At 36.7% G+C, this 21,159-nt stretch overlaps 1 protein-coding gene and 1 long non-coding RNA gene across 3 annotated transcripts in view; both read left to right on the forward strand.

Annotated features, from left to right (window-relative positions):
- Window positions 1–9,427, forward strand: part of LOC127857683 (uncharacterized) — a 32,397-nt gene extending 22,970 nt beyond the window's left edge. For both annotated transcript variants that reach the window (XM_052394290.1, XM_052394291.1), the window contains exons 13-14: window positions 3,882–4,029; window positions 5,687–9,427. In XM_052394290.1, coding sequence (XP_052250250.1) covers window positions 3,882–4,029; window positions 5,687–5,814 — 276 coding nt within the window. In that variant the 3' untranslated portion in view covers window positions 5,815–9,427. The remainder of the gene's footprint in view (window positions 1–3,881; window positions 4,030–5,686) is intronic.
- A 4,210-nt stretch (window positions 9,428–13,637) lies between these two features.
- On the forward strand, window positions 13,638–20,437 carry LOC127857695 (uncharacterized). The gene is made up of 6 exons (XR_008038562.1): window positions 13,638–13,765; window positions 15,180–15,332; window positions 15,948–16,269; window positions 17,233–17,357; window positions 18,509–18,661; window positions 20,273–20,437. It is a non-coding gene; the product is annotated as an uncharacterized LOC127857695 (long non-coding RNA).
- The last annotated feature ends 722 nt before the right edge of the window (window positions 20,438–21,159 follow it).

Genomic DNA, 21,159 nt, shown 5'->3' on the forward strand with positions numbered 1-21,159 from the left:
CAGTGCACTTAGGTGAGAGGTAAAATATGACTGTAAACAGTGCACTTAGGTGAGGGCACACATGTGACTGTAAACAGTGCACTGAGGTTAGTGCACACATGTGACTGTAAACAGTACACTGTGGTGAGAGGTCAAATATGACCGTAAACAGTGCACTGAGGTGAGTGCTCACATGTGACTGTAAACAGTGCTCTGATGTGAGTGCTCACATGTGACTGTAAACTGGGCACTAAGGTGAGAGGTAAAATATGACTGTAAACAGTGCACTGAGGTGAGGGCAGTCAGGGAACACATGTGACTGTAAACAGTGCACTTAGGTGAGGGCACACATGTGACTGTAAAAAGTGCACTTAGGTGAGAGATAAAATATGACTGTAAACAATGCACTGAGGTAAGTGCTCACATGTGACTGTAAACAGAACACTTAGGTGAGAGGTAAAATATGACTGTAAACAGTGCACTGAGGTGAGAGATAAAATATGACTGTAAACAATGCACTGAGGTGAGTGCTCACATGTGACTGTAAACATTGCACTGAGGTGAGTGCCCACATGTGACTGTAAACAGGGCACTTAGGTGAGAGGTAAAATATGACGGTAAACAGTGCACTGAGGTGAGGGCAGTCAGGGAACACATGTGACTGTAAACAGTGCACTGTGGTGAGTGCTCACATGTGACTGTAAAAAGTGCACTTAGGTGAGAGGTTAAATATGACTGTAAACAGTGCACTGAGGTGAGTGCTAACATGTGATTGTAAACAGTGCACTTAGGTTAGAAGTCAAATATACCGGTAACTGTAAACAGTGCACTGAGGTGAGTGCTCACATGTGACTGTAAACAGTGCACTTAGGTGAGAGGTCAAATATGACTGTAAACAGTGCACTGAGGTGAGAGCAGACATGTGACTGTAAACAGTGTACAGGGGTGAGAGCATACATGTGAATGTAAACAGTGCACTGAGGTGAGTGCCCACATGTGACTGTAAACAGTGTACAGGGGTGAGAGCAGACATGTGAATGTAAACAGTGCACTGAGGTGAGTGCCCTCATGTGACTGTAAACAGTGTACTGGGGTGAGAGCAGACATGTGAATGTAAACAGTGCACTGAGGTGAGTGCCCACATGTGACTGTAAACAGTGTACAGGGGTGAGAGCAGACATGTGAATTTAACAGTGCACCGAGGTGAGTGCACACATGTGACTGTAAACAATGCACTGACGTTAGAGGTCAAATATGACTGTAAACAGTGCACTGAGGCAGTGCCTTCCCCAGGAATGTGTTCAGGCGCCCCGGGGGTGGGTTCGGGAGGGGTGACCCCTCCCGACGTTCTTTTTTTTTTAAATTTAACGTGTCAATTCACGTTCTGTGGTGCGTTATAACTCAAAGAAAAACAGCGTCAAAAGACATCATTTGGTGCGCTATGACTCTTCAAAAAAATCCCCCAGTCATTTAAACATATATTTTTTTATATTGTTTAATTGTTTTAAAACTTTTCCGCACAGATAGTAAAATCCCGACTCGAACGATTCCCCAATACATCCGTTTCAACCCGACTCTATTACTGTATACTTACTATTTTTCAAGTTTCTATTTATTACCCGATAATCCCGTTTATTCCGTTTCTATCAATCTCTTTCTGGTAAATATTTGCGATAAGAGCTTTCAGTTATTTCTTTAACTCAAACCTTGCCATTTTTTAAGTGACTATTTATAGATTTGATGAAATATTGCCTCTGAATATGCGTCAATCCCCTGACCTGTTGTGTGCTTGTTAAAACGCTCAATACACGCCATTTGTATGCAATAGACGCGACGTTGTACATGCTGCATAATTTTCGCGCTCTTTTTAATTGAGAAAAAGATTCGACACAAAATTAATTTGCACTGCTAATTTGAAGCAAAAATATTTAACGTTGCGGTAACATTTACATTCGGAAGTGTGTTTCGGATTAAAAACGCGTTAACATCGACTTACGGTAATAGGTTTCGGATTACAAATTTAATTATTCCCATTTGAGATTTCAACAAATATTAACCGTTGCGTTATAAATTCAACGATAATTTGTTTACACACTTTACGAGTCGAATAAATGTTTTGACGGAATTATGCATGAAAATCACGTTGTCCACGAGGATCACGGCTGGTTGCCATCGTCAGTCTTCTAACTATCGATTATCGGACGAAACATTTACAAGTGTGCGTAATTGATTCAACGAAAATTTGTTAAAGCGCATTACGTGTCGAATAAATGTCAGAAAAACGAGGTTAATCAGTTCTATAAATGGACATGTTGAAATATACATGTACTGGAATTAAATAAATTGTTATCACATAATTGTAACCGCTATAATAATTAATTGTTTACCACTTGCAATTAATTTCTCGTATTAATTATGAGTCATAGGTAACACCTGTTTACAGTAAAAAGGTGTGATGATGATGCCCGAAATCGTCTTTAATGTTCTGTACTGTACTAATTACCGGTTTTATATTACTCAAATGGTACAACTACTTGCTAATCAAGCTGCGATAAACTCTTACTTCATGCCCGACGTCAATCAAAAATAATGGTCGATAGTTAACCCCGCCTTCATAAGCATTCGCGTAACCGATTGGACGATGAACTTCACAGTTTGACGACTGGAAAGTAACCAGATACATCCTTGTCAGCATTTAAATGACCGTGTAATGTGGCTAGAATAAGTAGCGGGTCCGTGGTCTAGTGGTAACACACTGGCTTCACAATCCAGAGATCGCTGGTTCGATCCCCCCGCTGCACATAACCTACTTACTCGTCTTTCGCATGAGACGTAAAATCGAGGTGCAGTGTACTAGGTGCTATACACCGGGCACTAAAAGACCCAGGGTCACCTCTGGAACGGGGTGTCTCCTGTATCTTGCACTATCCCCCTTAACCAACTAACACGTCTTTCTGGGGGCGATGGCCATATGGGAGACAATCCCGGTGCACTCGTTAAAAAATAATGAAGAAGAAAAGGCTAGAATAATCGATACGCGCGTCATGCTATTCTCTTATCAGTGGATTATCCATTACCCCATGTGGTGTTTATGGCGATAACTTGTGAAAGTAGGACAGAGTGCTCTTTTAAAACAGGGAATATTGATACACTGATAGGGAAACCTTGATTTTTTTGGACAATCTCCACTTTCTTTTACTGAAGAATACACTAATCGGAAAATTTCAAGCGCCCCGGGGACTCTGATTTCGAAATTCAAGCGCCCCGGCAAGGGGCGCTTAAATGGCTTGGGGAAGACCCTGCACTGAGGTGAGTTCACAAATATGATTGTAAACAGTGCTCTGTGGTGAGTGTACACTTGTGACTGTAAACAGTGCAATGAAGCGAGGGGTCAAATATGACTGTAAACATTGTTCTGAGGTGATTTCACAAATATGACTGTAAACTGTGCAGAAGTAAGTGAACAATTTGACTGTAAACAGTGCACTCAGGTAAGTTCACAAACATGACAAAACAATGCACTGAAGTGAGTTCACACATGTGACTGTAAACATTGCTATGAGGTGAAAACACAATTATGACTGTAAACATTGCTCAGAGCTGAGAGGTCAAATATTACTGTAAACAGTGCACAGATTTATGTGAGCACATGTGATTTTAAACAGTGCACTGAGAATAGAGGTCAAATATGACTGTAAATTGGCTGTCCTCAATTAATCTCCCTGTATTAAATGCATCGAATTTTCCTTCAAAAATCCATTGGCCCAACACACTGCACAGTCAGGTCAAGTTGTACCCTATTTGCAAATGGCAAAAGACCAATTTTTACAAGATGCTGGTCATACTTTTTGTTTGATTTTGTTTTCCATGTCTCTTTAAACCTTTTTTGTGCCCCATTCCAGTACTACAAAGCAGCAGGTCTTAGTGACATGGAAGCCAAGCATCACATGAACAAGTGCTCCCGACACCGTGCCAAGTTTGTTCCCCCAGACACGCCCCCACATTTCTGGTCTGTGGACTTCATAGACACTCAGGACTTGCCGGAAACTGGTACTGATTTTCACCTTTTCCTATTAATTTACCAAACTTCACAATTTATCATGCGCAAACTTCCAAATTTAAATTTTAGCAGTTGGTGTGCCTAAACATTCATAAAATGCTTTTTTGAGTGCTGATTTAGAAAAAATTAATTGTGCTTTCCCAAATATCCATAATAGATGCCATATTTTTTACATTACAAATTTGGTGCGTGAAAGACATGTTTGCGCATAATTCATGGTAAAGTACACTTGGTGGTTGCCAGAACTGGTACTGATTATATGGGTGACATATGATAAACACTTTGTCCTTCCTTCTGTCCATCTATATGTCCTTCCAACTTTTTGTGATAAGCATAACTAAGGAAGTGTTGAAAGGATTCACATAAAACCTCATTTAATAATAGATGAATATAAGGGGAGAGTACAAAGACCATGTCTCTTTCAGAATTTACAGATTTATTACTGGTTTAACTCCCCTGTCAGTATGGTTGGTTTCTTGTGTAAAAAATAACTGTGAGTATTGAGAGTTTTCAAATGAACCTTCATATAATGAGAGTTATTGCCCTTTGTTTATTTTTTTATTAATATACATAATAAGTATTGAAGGCATTGAAACAAAGCTTCATATATTGATTGACTACAGTGAAAGGAAGTGCAGTGTACAATGAGTTGTAACTCTGTTTACAGTCGTTCAAGTTATTGCCCTTTGTTGATTTTAATTGTGCAGAGCATAACTGCATACTGTAATTTCATTTGCGAATCATTATTTAACATGTATTTAATTGATTCAAATGAAACTTCATACTTATATATTGCTAAATGGCTTTGAGATTAAATTTGAGTGAACACTTTTTGAGATGGTAAAACTTTTTATATTTTACTCTTTAAAATGGTAAATAGCCAATGCTGCCATGATAAGAAGTTGAGGTGATTTGTGTTACTGAGTATATTGACAAATGAAAGAGGGACAAACAAGGGTGTAAGATGAAAGCAGGTCCACATATTTTAAAATGGTGGGGCATACAAATGAAAGGGGGGCCCTTTTCCATTCTGCTTTAGCTAAATCCCTTGGTCAAGGTATAAAGGTGTTATACATACATTCGTTAAGTACATTCGTTGGTAAACTGGGACAGGATAGCTCATTAACTAGAGCTCTGGGCTCCTTATTTAAGATAGTAGGGTCATTCCTAGCCCTGCCTCAGAACTTGTGTGGGAATTTGTCATGCATTTTTGCCTAAAATTCATCCACATCTATGTGACAAGTAGGGGATTTGTGATTTTGCTTAAATACTGTTCAAAACATTGGAAAAGTAAACAAACAGCGTAACATCAGACAGGCTTAATCTGTAGGATCAATTTAAGAAGTGAACAGTTACGGTGAACACTGAAAGGGTAAGGTATTGTCCTTGACTAAGATGCTTGCTAAATCACACTAATTATCCAACACTTGTATGCATTTGTGTCCGAACAGGCCAATCAGGGGCAACTGTTTCCTCTTTATGGTATTTTCATTTAAATGAAGTTTCTTCCTAGCAAAACTAAAGTTAATGCAGATAGTGTTGTGTCTGATTAGCCTGTGTAGCCTGCACAGGCTAATATGGGAGGACACTACGCACATGCATTAAGACCTGTTTTTCTAGAGCAAGGCTGATGTGTTTTGTATTCAGAGAGAACTGAAGCTGTGCCAAGTCACAGACGCCGGCGCAGGCTGAACAAGTGCTTCCGCAGTAAGAATGAGAACTCCACGATACAGGCAGGGGAATCTCAGGAATCACAGGACCTCGATTTTGGATGACTTCAATGTCCACCACATGTCCCCTACTTGTAGATTCATGTTGAGCGGAAAGTTATAGTTTATTGTTGAGAACTTAAATGTATATAGCATTGTTATGCGCCTCTTTGAAAAAGAGAGCTTTATCACTTTACATCTGTTGGTGTGTATACATGTACCAATTTGTGTGCTCACGATGTCCTGAGATTGCTCTGACCTACCATGTTCCTAATTGGTATGTTGCTTGGTAGGAAAGGTCAAAGCTTTTGATTTTAAAGTGGGGGATCAAAATTTGAAAAAAAGCTGACATATACTATATTGATGTACAGGTACAAGGAAAGTTTTTTTCATTTCATTTAAGAACATTCTTATTTCTATGTCAATACATCTAAAATGTAAATATCAATAATACATTTGTTACAGTATATCAAGGTAATTTTAGCTCACGTGAGCATGATTTGCTTAAGACAAGCTTTTGTGGTTAGTTAATTGTATTGTGTATTGTGCAGTTTCAACTTTAAGCTTGTTATTGTTTGAAAAGCTGCCTCTTAAGTGAATATTTTCTTAAAACTTGTTTCTATTCATTCACCTGATTTCACAGCATTTTAGATTATATTCTGCTTGTGTTTTTCCAATTAAGGCACAATTTTTCTTATCTATTATTTTGAAACAGTGTGAGAAATTTCACAGGTGAACTAGGATCCTTATTTTAGGAGGTAAACACGTAGATATTAAGAATATTATGTTAGTTTTGGATAAAGATCAAGTTTATCATGCAAGGCTTAGAACAGAGGAAGCACGAGGCTTGCTGAATGCTTACATGGTTCAAGCCAAGCATGATAAACTTGATGTTTATCCGAAACTAGCTTAATATTCTATATATCCTATTATTTCCTCTCTGTTTCCATTAATAATTATAAAATATCGCGTTTTTAGACGATTTTATTTTTCCGTAGTTGACAAAAACATATTCTCCAATTTTTGGAAAAACAATCTGATAAAAATATTGATAGTATTAAACTAAAGTCTATACGATCATTGTTTTACTATTGATTTTCATCTTGTAATAGGATAAAATACCTTTTTATGCCCCCGGATCGAAAGATCGGGGGAGATTGTTTTTGGTCTGTCTGTCTGTCATTGTGTCAGTCAGTCAGTCATTGTATGTGTGTGTCACAAACTTTAACCTTGGTTAAAGTTTTATAACTTTTGCAATATTGAAGATAGCAACTTCATATTTGGCATGCATGTGTATCTCATGGAGCTGCACATTTTGAGTGGTAAAAAGTCAAGGTCATCCTTCAAGGTCAATGGTCAAATATCATTGTATTTTTCTGTTCTTAAAACTTTAACCTTCATTAAAGTTTGGTCATAACTTTTTGAATATTGAAGATAGCAACTTGATATTTGGCATGCATGTGTATCTGATGGAGCTGCGCGTTTTGAGTGGCTAAAGGTCCAGGTCATCCTTCATGGTCAAAGGTCAAATTTATGGCTTCAAAGAGGCGAAATAGGGGGCATTGTGTTTCTGACAAACACATCTCTTGTTTTAAGTTATCGTCTGCCAGGAATCAGATTCCAAGATTCCTGAATGGCTGAGTTCATGTTGGGTTAATGTAATACCTTGTTACGTTTCACATACTTATCTTTTAAAGTTTGAAGTTTTATTGTGTTATTTTTTGACATGCACAATTCATTGATATTTTTTTTACATTTCTCCCATATATGTCAGTTGCATTATTATTTCAATTAAAATGTTATTACAATTCCATGACATGTTTTTGTGTGATTGTTTAAGCACAATACTTGTGCGTAAGTTATGAGGTGTGTAAAGAATTGAATTTACAGTGGCGAAAGAAAATGTAATAAAAAGCGTTTATTTTGTGATTTTATAATAATTGTCAAGTGTGTCTAATCTCATGTTTTCATAGTAAAGACTTTCACATTAAAAATATTGTAAATTTTCTGTTTATTATTGAAGGTGTTAAGACAACTTAACTGTGCTCTTGTTAAATATTGAGTTTAAAAAGTTAAGGTACTCCCTAAATTACAAGTTAAGGGATATTCAATCATACAAAGGGAAAACTATGAATTTCAATTTTTTCTTGAAGTGGAGGATTAAATATGTAAAAATACTGATCTAAGTAATGTTTGTGTATTTCTTTTTTCACTGTTTATGCTATATTACACTTTCAGTACATATGAGAAAGTGTTATGAAGCATAAAGACTTGTTTATAATGGTTTGGGGAAGTTAAATGTTAAATATTATCAAAATTAATGATGGAGCTGTTTCTTACAAATTGCTTATGCGAGCTATCTGTGCATCAAATGAATTAACATATGGTATTAAAGTAAAGTTATTGTTTTCATATTCATGAAATATCATCCTTAAATATGAAAGTATGTAATATTGCATATGTACAATGTATGTACATTTACATTCCTAAATTAGTATGTGCTGTTAATAGCTGAATTGTACATTCAATAATTGTTTTCTCATGATTATATACTGTATGGGATGTATATTGTCATGTAGATATGCTTATACATGAATCACATTTTGAATGCTATACTTTTAAACATAGAAATGTCTTTTAAGTTCTATGGTGTTATCTTTGAATTGCACAATTGATTGTTTTTTTACATATCACCCATTGGCTCCAGTTCTATAATTATTACAATTTATATTTGGTTGCATATCCAGAAAATATGTAAATTTATTTACAATTCAGTTGGCAATAAATTGTTGCACAGATATCTGTCAAGTTACATATTCAGTGCATTTATTTCATGGAATTTACGAGTCTTCACATTGGCTATCATTTCAGAAAAATAGCTAATTATTCCCCCCCATAGGCGGAGGGATATTGTTTTAGCGTTGTCTGTCTGTCCGTCCGTCTTACTGTCCGTCCTATCATCCGTCTGTTCGGCACTTTTGTGTCCGGAGCCATATCTTGAAAGTGCTTTTGCGGATTTCATTGAAACTTGGTATGAGTATATATATGGATAAGAGGATGATGCACGCCAGATGGCATTGTACACCGTTGGATAATAAAGGAGTTATGGCCCTTTGTATCTTGAAAAATGCTTTTTTGAGTGTCAAATATAACACTTTTGTGTCCAGAAGCATATTGGCGGGGATATCAATTCAACGAATTTGCTTGTTCATCTAATTACCAATGACGGACAGGTGTGCTACCTTCACTACAGGTTGCGAGAGTTGCTCTATCATATGGGCCATGCTCTATGAAAAGGGGGTTTAATGCATGTTCGTAAAGTGCCATCCCAGATTAGGATATGCAGTCCGCATAGTCCACACAGTCCACACATATGCAGTCCACATAGTCCACACATATGCAGTCCGCACAGGCTGATCTGGGACGTCACTTTCGGCTTTTATAAAATTCTGCATATGAGGAAAGTCTATTCTTAGCAAAAATCCAGTTTTAGGCGGAAGCTTCTGTGTGAACTGCACAGGCTAATCTGGGTCAACACGTGATGCACATGCATTAAACCCCCTTTTCACAGAGCACAGCCCATATCTACTTTTAAAGTCAATTTCTGAGAGCAACTTAAGAATCTTTTTAAGTGTTCATTCAGTGGTTAATAAGGCCAAATAAAATATTTCTTTCTCATGGTCAGTTTTTTTATCGCATTTCATCCGTGATGCGTTGCGCGGCATCAACATTTGCCTTGTTGATGTTTTAGAGGCCACATTTATTGTTTGATCTTCATGAAAATTTGTTAGAAGATTTGTGCCACTGATACCTTGGACGTTGAAAAACATGCATTTTTCCTTATTTGGCTTTAGTAAAACATTTTTAACACTCTAGATGCCACATTTATTGTCCGATCATCATGAAACTTTGTTAGAAGATTTGTACCAATAATATCTTCGACGACTTCCAAAATGGTTTCAGTTGCTTGAAACACATGGCCGCCAGAGGGCATGGCATTTCTCTTTATATGGCTATAATAAAAACTTGTTAACACTCTATAAGTCACATTTATTGTCCAATCATCATGAAACTTGGTAAGAACATTTGTGTTAATGATATCTTGTATAAAATATAAAATAGTTCCGACCTTTTGAAAAACATGGTCGTTAGGGGTTGGGCAAAATATCCTTATACAGGTACATTGTATAGTGAAACCTTGTTACTTGGTCAGTACATTAAATTTTGTTCTTATCGTATCTTGGGCGGCACAGAACAGGACAATTCCTGTGTGTCTCATTAGAGCGACGTTGGGCCTTTCGGGCCTGCTTGTTAAAATTGTCCGTTGTAGTGATACGGTTATAAATACCTATTAAGCTAATTTTAACTGCTTAATTTATATTATTGAAATTTGTATATTCCGAAAGAATACCCATGGTGATGCAGGTTAAGCAAGTGCAGTTTGTTTGCATGCCCTAAATTTAGAATAAAAGCACAAATTTGATAATCGTTAAATGATGTCGCTGCATTAAACTATCGCTAGAAATGTATAGTGCATTATACGGCGTAGTGCACTAAGTTTAGTATGCCCCTCCCCCCTTCGAAGAAGAGGGGGTATATTGTTTTGCTTGATGTTGGTCGGTCTGTCGGTAGACCAGTTTGTTTTCGATCAATAACTCGTCAACGGATTGACGGATTGGCTTGATACTTCACATGTGCATTGACCTTGGAGAGTAGATGACCCTATTTAAATTGTTGTCGTTAGGTGAAAGGTAAAGGCCACTGTCAGAATAAGTGTGAAAATTGTTTCCAATCAATAACTCGTCAACGAATCGACCGATTGGCTTGATACTTCGCACGTGCATTGACCTTGGATAGTAGATGGCCCTATTGAAATTCGGGTCACTATGTCAAAGGTCAAGGTCACTGTAACAATAAATGTGAAACTCGTAATTCGTCAATGAATTTACCGATTGACTCGATACTTCACATGTGCATTAGCCTTGGACAGTAAATGACCCCTATTGAAATTGGGGTCACTAGTTCAAAGCCCTGTTTGGGATTGCATATGTTTTCAACCGCGGAACTCTTACAACTGTTGTGCTTAATTGATCTTTGATATCATTAAAAAAACATTGCTAGTGTAAAGATTAAGTTCATTCTGAGGATAACGAACATTTTAATTGATAAGGGTTGCATCTAGCCGGTGGGTACTCATGCATGGCGCGCACTACTCACAAAGTGTTGTTTAATGTTTCATTTGGAATCGGAAAAATAAAATATTTGAATTCTTCAATTGCTGTCTTACCTACATATGTATGTGGCTATTCTTAATTCAAGACGTTGAAGAAAACATGTAACGAAGTTCATTACGTTCGATACGTGACAACTTTGGTTATGTAAATACCTTTATATGTCCAAAGTTAGTTAGGCCTTATCACTGGTCACGAAGTCGACTCATGTTTCTCTTTAATAGAAAACGAACCGAGTTTTCGATGCTGTTTATAGTTAACAGTTAACCGAAGGTTTTTAAAACATTTACTGAATATTTCTTTAGAATTCAGACATGAAAGTGTGTCACGAACATTTCAATGAAGTTTCAAGATTTTTCTGCAGACATGATTCTCCACCGGTTTGGCCGTTTAAACGTGAAAGTAATGATCGTGTCGTGTCGCGGACAGCGAGTTTCACAAAAACAACTTTTATTTGTATGTATTCGTTACAATGAGCACGGACATGTTGATATAATTTTTTATAAATTCTTTTAGCATGATAAGTGACTTGACCACGCACGCGAACACTTGTGGTCGGGCTAAGGTCTTCTAAATTTTTCGTTAAGTTACAAAATAATCGTAAGCATGTAGTAAACATTGGGATATCCCTTAGAATATCTTTTGTCATTCGCTTGCCGTTATGTCCAAATGTTACTTTCATTAACCCATTTATGCCTAGTGTCTAGAAAAAAGGCCTAGGCAAACAGCATAGACCCAGATGAGTCTCATCAGGGTCTGCGCTGTTTGCTTTAAGGAATTTATGTAAGAAATATTCTAAATATAGAAATAAATATACTCAACATCCCTAATTTTGGAAATAAATTGATCCAATAAAGAAGGATGGGAGAGTCCACTAGGCATAAATGGGTTAATTCAAAGACCTTTGAAGTGATGCTAGTATGATCTGCTGAACAACTCTGGAGTTGAACTTGTACGGCGGTAATAATATGCATGTACACGCTATAAGCGACACTTATTTTAAAGTAAACAAACAACTTGCACAGATATTTCGGTCGAAATTATCACTTGGCCACTTGGTGGTAATGTACGCCATTTAGTACAACTGAAATATAAAAAAAATATGTTGGAGACTCCGGGGACTTCATGCTCTATCAAATTTAATATAAAACTTGCGCTGATAATCTGTTTCGTGTTCATTTCGGAAATCGTACCTTTTTGTTATAACCGTTTCCATGCTTTGAAATGAAGTTTACATAAATGGACACTAGCATACCTTTATATAATTTAAAACATTGCCGTCAGAAACAATTATTACACGCTATGCTATGCGGCATGGCGGTGACCATTAACACAGACAGATTATTTACTTTTTTTCGTACTAACGGAAATCACTGACTAACGTCGTCTGTTACAAAGGCAATGACAAAACTGAGGATGATTATGATTGCGAAGATGATACTAATGTTGACGACGACGATGATGATGCTGATATGAAGATGATAATGATATAATGATGATTATAGATAATGATTATGAAGAAGAAGGCGATGATAATAATTATAATTATTACTATTATTATTTAAATTACATCCCCGCCAAAGGCGGAGGGATATAGAATTTGCCCTGTCTGTCAGTCTGTTAGTCCGTCTGACAATACGTTTGTCCGTCCGTCTATCACAAAACTGTTCAGGGCTATATTTAAAAAAAGTATAGAAGAAATCAACATGAAACTGCATGGGTGTATATATACCAATGAGAAGAAGTGCCTTGCACAAGAATCATAACCCTAAACTTTCTAAAATAAGAGTTATTGTCCTTTGTTGTTTGTAGTGTATGATGTAACAATTCAGGGCTATATCTCAAATAACATACAAGACTTCAACATGAAACTTCATGGGGGTATTGATATCAATGAGGAGAAGTGCCATGCTTAAGATCCATAACCCTTCAATTTACTAAATAAGAGTTTATTGCCCTTTGCTGTTTGTGTATGATATAACTTCTCATGGTTTTATCTAATATACGCTACAACATTTCAACATGAAACTGTAAGGGTGCATAGCTATCAATTAGAAGGATAGAAAATGCGTAACGCAATAACCTACGCTTTATTATTTCTTTGGCATTATGTCGTACATCAATCATCCATCAATAAAAACAATATTTGGCGAGGGATATAAATTCCACGAATTTGCTTGTTAATGATAATGTTGATATTGTTTTTGTTGTTGTTGATGATACTGCTGCTGATGATGATTCTGTTGCTGCTGCTGATGATGATGATTATTATTATAATGATGATGATAAATGGCTGTCGATGACAATGTTTATCAGTAGATTTGAACAGTCAACCGAATTCATTGCTCGGTATGCAGACCGCATTGTTGCTAAATTGATTTGTATTTTATTATTTTCTGGTGAGCGGTACAAAACCAAATGCATATCTAGTTTGTGATCGGTAATGACACAGGTATTGTGATAGAAGTAATGGAAACACCTCGTTATGTTATGCCTACCGTGGCTGTTCTGTCTACATTGAAATTATAAATTGATATTAAATTATTAATGATTAAATATACTGGTTAGGGCGAACGTAGAAGATCAGTTGGAAAAATGGAGATGTGTGTTTTGTTATCAGTGAAACTGGTATCTTGATGACCGCCAGTTGACTCGCTTGCTCCGTTAAAGGTATATAAATAGTTCACATTTATTAGTTAACCTTTAGATTCAAATTGGGCAAATACCGGCGTTGAAATCTCTGAACACAATGAAGGTCATCGTTTTCTTGCTTCTGACCGGTGCAGGTTTGGATGAGTATTATTATTGTTGGATTTAAGTGCGTGAGAAAATAAATTTGCCTTTTGCTTCTAGCAAAAAGCGTCAGACAATTTTTTTTAAAAGTCGTTCAAACATTATGACGGTAGTCATGATAATTGCGGGCATATGTCAAACTTATGATTTCAACGGATAATGCAAACATTTATATAATTTTTATTACTGCTGTTGTTTTACATGTTTTACAAAATAAATAATAAAAAAATAAGATTATTTAAACTAATAGTATGTATTTTCCAAACGATTTCGTTAAAATTGTGTATGGAAATTAAATACTGTCACATGTATTTCTTATAAACGACACGCATTTCATAAACGTCCCCTCAACTCGAACTATTTTATTGGGGTTTGTATTCAACTTAAAACATTTTAACGTATTAAAGATCCTTTCTAAATTTTGCTTCAATTTGAGACGAAGAACAACAAATGCAAGTTAACAAACCGCTCATATTATAAGCGCATAATCGACGGCTAATACATATACACATGGCCTCACGTTAATTTACTTATATTGGATTGTATGCAATACCAAGATAACAATTGTGATCGCCAGTGTGTCCGTCGTTTGTCGGTTCTCGGTCGTTATCAAACTTTATAAAAACTAAATTTGCCGCCATAAAAATGTATTGACATCTGTTGAGAATATTTTGTTCATGTAACAACTCTGTCAGCTTCGAGACGATGTAGAGTAAAAAACAAGATAAAAAACAAAAACTAAAAGAAACCTTTCGTCATCAAAATTGTGTTACCTTATACCATGACACTTTGAGAGACTCCATTCGGCTTTTAACGGATTCTTTTGTTCACATAAAGCAGGAAGACCGTTTTGGTGAAATACAAATGCCTAATGAAACTTGTTCAGGTGTGATTTTGACCCATTTTTGCCTAATGTACTCTCCCATCCTTCTTAATTGGATCAATTTATTTCCAAAATTAGGGATGTCTAGTATATTTATTTCTATATTTAGAATATTACTTACAGAAATTCCTTTGAGTAAACAGCGCAGACCCAGATGAGACGCCGCATCATGCGGCGTCTCATCTGGGTCTACGCTGTTTGGTAAGGCCTTTTTTCTAGACGCTAGGCATAACTGCGTTAATCTCTCTAATTCACTCCATCCAAGTATAAATGCCTTCGCACCAGTCTCAACAACTTCGACAACTCTCAAGCCCAAGTCCAATCTTAAGATTAAATATTTTACAACTGGAAAATTATAGAATATATATGCAATAAGTCTTCTCATTGGTCTACACTTAAAATCGAGAGAATGTTTGAGATTAAGACATTTTTATGGACCAGCGCGCGAAATCATAGTTTTAGATAAGAATCAACATTGATTACATGTCAAACCAACTGCTGATATTTTTTCAAACCATATGTAGCCTGCGTTATTGCCGAGCAGTGCACAACCAACACAGACTGTCAAAACGGCGGTACTAGATGCGCAACCGGATATCATGTGATATGTGAACACACCGGGACAGAGGGCGTGACCGCGAACGGAGGTCTCTGCACATGCGCAGCCGATGATACAAGTACGTTTTTGTACCATTTTGCACCATTTTCTCTGATGATGTCGTTATTTGTAATGCGTTTTACTGCCACGAACAATATGGGGTTTCGCCTTATATTGGCCATTGGGATGATTGGCAGCGAACAGATGCTGTTCTTTATTAGGCGATTGGTTAGGAAAAATATGTTAAAAAGTCGACAATAAATATTTATCCTCATTCAATCTCGAGGGTTTGATTAAAAACTACACCAGTTTCGTGTAACCCGCAGATACATCTACTTGTTTAAAACGTCTGTTTTGAAGTATTGCCCGCCAAGGACGAACATATGAAACAAAATTCACCTTTCTGTGGGTACACACAATTCAGACACATTTGAAAAGCAATTATTTTCAAGTCCCACACTGAACCAAGTGTACCCTTACATTAAAAGGGTCATTATTGTTTTTTAACGACGGCATTTATGGGGTTTGCAAACGTTTGTTTCTATCCGGATAATATCTATGGACGTGACAGTAACATTGTAAAAAGGGAGTAGATCTCAAAGGAAGTATAGCAACAATAAGGCAATTAATACAATACAAATGTCATCAGTTGTTCATTTATTTAAATGATTGTTATTCCATTTGTGTCATCCAGGTTGCAGGACACGTGCCGACTGCCTTGCCCAGAATTACACGTGTATTTCCAACGACCACAAGCATTGCTACGATGGCAAGTGCATCTGCTCTCGATGGTAGAGGGTGTGCCGTCATCGTTCAACGTTACGTCATCATTATGTGATTGTCATTGTGGTGATAGGAATAAACGCGTTTGCTCACGAAAATTGTAGTATTCGTTTGTAGTTTTTGTTCTAGATATATATTTAAGATTAAATAAATGTTTGTGTTGATTTCCGACGTGTAAACAATAGTGTTATCAAATCATGTCTTTCCGAAAAAAGTATTTCGTTTGACCTTGTGTAAGTTGTATTATCTACATGTTGCTCAGTGTATTACATTTTTAGATATTCAAGCCATCATGCTAAATGTTTAGAATTATATTATTTTTTTGCAAACGGCGAACGGCATTCATTTCTAGAATCTTTTGCAACATTTGAGGAGATTATAACGTTCCGTTTTCCAGATACAGCTTATTAATATAAATCTTCTATTTTGCTTGAAAAAGGAAGCATCAAAAGGTACAGACCTCTTAACCGGTCAAAATTATTATTAATATTTCATAAACTGCTATAAAATATGAATTTTAAAAGGTATACTGTCACGGGGTCAACAGTTTTACAGTACAGAGGCCTTGAAAACACAATACTATTACACGGTCTCTGAAAGTTTTCACATGATTGCTAACTGATTTCAATGGTTTATTGGTAAGGACAAATCATATTATGAACGCATATGTGTGTGCGCTTTAGTTATATGTATTGTGAAGATGAGTCAAACTTAAATGTGACCGAGCAATAATAGACCCGCGATCAATAGATTTGTAGTAAAGGCACTCTATCAACTGAAGTACGCCCAAACAGTTGAGTCGTGTTCTGAGAAAACTGGGCATAATGCATGTGCGTAAAGTGTCGTCCCTGATTAGCCTGTGCAGTCCGTACAGGCTAATCAGGGACGACACTTTCCGCCTAAATTGGATTTTTGGTACGAAGAGACTTCATTTTAACGAAAAATGTCATGAAAGCGGGAAGTGTCGTCCCTGATTAGCCTGTGCAGATTGCACAGGCTAATCTGGGACGACACTTTACGCACATGCATTATGCCCAGTTTTCTCAGAACATGACTCAGTTGAAGAATTAAAAATAATGTCAAATCGTTTACATAATATTCACACACGAAGCAGTCAATATCCATGTTACGAATCCGTAACTGAAATGTGACGGTGAAGTTAGATAAGACAACAACGCCACCTTGTTGTTTTTCAGAACAAGTTTCATCATATTTAAACGGCCATCACACTAAATTTCTCTGACAGATCCGAAGTTTTTGTAACCACGACAGGAAATACGATTCACAATGCGTTGCGTCGTAGCTTTGGTTATTTTGTCAGGTATGTTGCTTGACATGTGTTTGGATAAATATGTGAAATTAAAATTGAAACTATTTAGAACTTATAATGATAAAATATACTATGAATGCTCTTTATTAACCTAAATGTAAATGAACTATTTCAATTATATATACATGGTCCCAGGTTAGATTTACATGATATTTCGTTATGATGTCATAGTCTCGAAATGTTTTTTGTTTAAACGCCTTTGTCTACAATAGACACATTAAAATGATTAATTCACCTCTCCTTCGACTGTGTTTCCATTTAAATAAAATAAAATAAAGTAATATGTTTTATTGAAATGTAAATTGTGTAAGTCTTTAACTAATTTAATTATGTTTTACGACTTATGAGGATTATTTTTTTATAGTTATGTAATAATTCGCCAAAAAAAAAGTATTAGTTTTTAATTCTATGCATGTTTTTTCTTTGTATGTACTTCGAGAATAATAACATTAAAACAGTCATAATCGAAACACAAGGGTTCGAAACCACATCGACAATAAGCAATTTCCCGTCATTTCTTTTTTTAACCCATCATAAATTACGATAAGTATTTTAATTAGTGGATAGTCGAATGATTTTATCATTTATAAAGACTATAAACAACTAATTTTGGCCATTCGCCAGTTTTAAGGAAGTAAAATTTATCAAATCGTTGTTTGTGCTGCTATTCCATTAACCAATAAAATAACATAGACCAAAATAACTCTTCGTTTGCCTCATGTCGATTTCACACGGATTGATTGAATAATAGCTGTGTAATTCTTGACCAAGCATGGCTATTCTTCGATTGGCAATACCAGCTTGTAAAAAAACGCGGCAAAACGTGATTAGCACAGTGTCTGCTGCATGCGCTCTTCATATAGAAATATGATTCCGCTTCTGGGGCATGCGAGTTTGGTTGGTGATAAATAAGCCGGTTCGGGTTCCTCCGAATGCTCCGAAACAACTTTAGATCGCACGAACATGGATTTATTACGGTTATACTAAAATAGCTTACAATTCTCTCAAACTTATGTAAATCTACTATATTGATAAGTCAGGAGTGCAGTGTCACATTCCGGGCCTCATAAAAAGCAACCTAAGGCGCGGACGGAGATCACACACAATTTAATATACACACACGCTTACATGATATATTTCAGTGGTGGCGCTAAACAACGCGGAGCAATGTACTGTAAATGGCGACTGTAGAAGCGTAAACTGCACTACCGGATACCACGTGGTCTGTGAGCACAAACAAGGCGCCGGCGTGGTCACGAATGGAGGACTTTGCACATGCGCATTGGACGATTTGAGTGAGAAAACTGATAAAGATGTTCCTAAACGGAAGTCGGTTGAACTTTAAGAACATTATTGTTATCTTGAGACCAACGACTATACCAACAATAAGGAAACAGCCACAAACCTAAACTACCTCGCTTATACACATTGTTGTATGCAATATTAAATCAAAGCGCTGAAGGCACTGAAGTTGTTCGCTGTTGTCGTCCTTGATTAGCTTGTGCGCATTGCACAGGCTAATCAGTGTGCACAGGCTAATCTTATTTGACGTGCATTAAGCCCCGTTTTCACTAAAAGCAGCCAATATGTACAGATTTCAATGATAAACACTAGACTGGCCAATGTCGTCTTACAAGCTGGTATATACACTCACTTCTAGAGCAGAATCATTTGTCGTCTGCTGTAGACAGGCAGCGGTACTCGTCCCTAGCAGTGAGTTGCGGTTCTTACCGTACTTAAGGCTTCTAAGCACATACTGATTTGCAAAATATGCTCTGTAAATTTAGTCGGCCGCTAAAGCTACCAACTAAAAATGGAACGCAAACTGATTGTATAATTATTTGATTCAGTTCTAGGCCTTGTCTTAGTTTTGCAGCAACCAACACAATAACCACAAACATCACTACGCCCACTACAATTAGATTCATCACCACTGCCCCCAAAAAACATCACCACAACGATAATTTGTGTCAACGCAATTTGTATTACACAGAGTATTTACTTATTGTATCCTTCATGCATTATTGTAAGAATGAGCATTTTATAGTATATACGACATGTGCGACTCTTGCAATTTGTACCGTATAATTATGTACATTTGAAAATATAAATTATACTACAATGCATTGACATGCAACACATATGCGAAAAATATAGTAAAAGATGCTCATGACCTTAATTAACTTATGGACGATGTTAATGAAAATTTAGTCATGGAAAATACATAAAAAACGATCCGCGTAATGCGAAATATGCTATATACGGCTAGCGTAGCTTCAGACAGATCTTTGCATATGTAAAGACGGGTCAGAAGCAACCCAGCCCTCTAATGACTGAACATAGAACGAAACTTTCCGTGACTTTATAGCGGACAGCGTAGCTACTGACCGAACTTCGCTATTGCGCTACCTGTTCTTGGGCTACGCAGGCCGCATATGCATACAACCCATTTTCGCAAGACGAGGCTCTTATATTCTATATATGAGCCGCGTTCTGAGAAAACTGGGCATACTGCATGTGCGTAAAGTGTCGTCCCAGATTAGCCTGTATATATATAGCTCGTATATATATGTAAGCCAATGAAAACGCGTAAAAATGTTGTATTACACATGTGTAATATAACGAAATATGTAATGGTTATATTACATGGGAAACAGGGTATGGTATATATATATATATATATATATATATATATATATATATATATATATATATATATATATATATATATATATATACATTTCCCATGTAATATAACCATTACATATTTCGTTATATTACACATGTGTAATACAACATTTTTACGCGTTTTCATTGGCTTACATTTCGATTATTGACCAATCGCATTTTGTTATTTTGCTGAAATTACGTTGCAACGTATATCATATTATCATTAATTGTTTCAGCGTGCACCCGACGGGAGGACTGCCTAGACAAGATCACTTGCATTTCGGACGGCCACAAGCATTGTTATGACAACAAGTGTATCTGCAGCAGATGGTGATCACGTGATCCAGTAGTTGTTGTTGTACCGATGTGTGTCAGGAACTAAAGCTATTGAATACAGTAAACGCATACGTGTTCTTGTTCCAACAGAAACCGTTCTTGACCAGTGTCTGATTGAACACACTGTTGGTGACTTAATGGCTTTGTTTTCATAAATCACGCTAATGGCTCTGATGTAAACTTAATTCTTTCGTATGGTCCTTTGCGTTCGAATGCGCAATACTGTACATTAAATTATAATCCAATCCTAACTTTCTTTCCAGTAGCTCAATGTACACTTACTGTTTTGGCTGCAAACTTATATTAAAACAATATAGCAAATACGGTCGAAAACGCCAATTGGATTTTTTAGTTGAAGGTATTCTGGCCGTAACCTAAACTCTAATGCCATCAGATCCAGTCGGCGGAAATTACTTCGGTCAGTCTGGGCATAAAATTTATTTTCAGGACATCGGTATAAACAAAAGGGTACTTCATATACTGATTGGGGGCAATAAGAGCGGGATCGCGGGATACATTAACCATATGAGACGCGTTCTGACAAAATTGGGCTAAATGCATGTGCGTAAACTGTCGTCGAACAGGCTAATCAGGGACGACACTTTCCGCTTTTATGGTATTTTTTCGTTTAAATGAAGTCTCTTCTTAGCAAAAATCCAATTTAGGCGGAAAGTGTCGTCCCTGATTAGCCTGTGCGGACTGCACAGGCTAATCTGGGACGACACTTTACGCACATGCATTATGCCCAGTTTTCTCAGAAGAAGGTTCATATTTCTCTCATCTGAAT

Source organism: Dreissena polymorpha, chromosome 14 (assembly GCF_020536995.1).
Source record: "Dreissena polymorpha isolate Duluth1 chromosome 14, UMN_Dpol_1.0, whole genome shotgun sequence".
Classification (NCBI taxonomy): Eukaryota; Metazoa; Mollusca; class Bivalvia; order Myida; family Dreissenidae; genus Dreissena; species Dreissena polymorpha.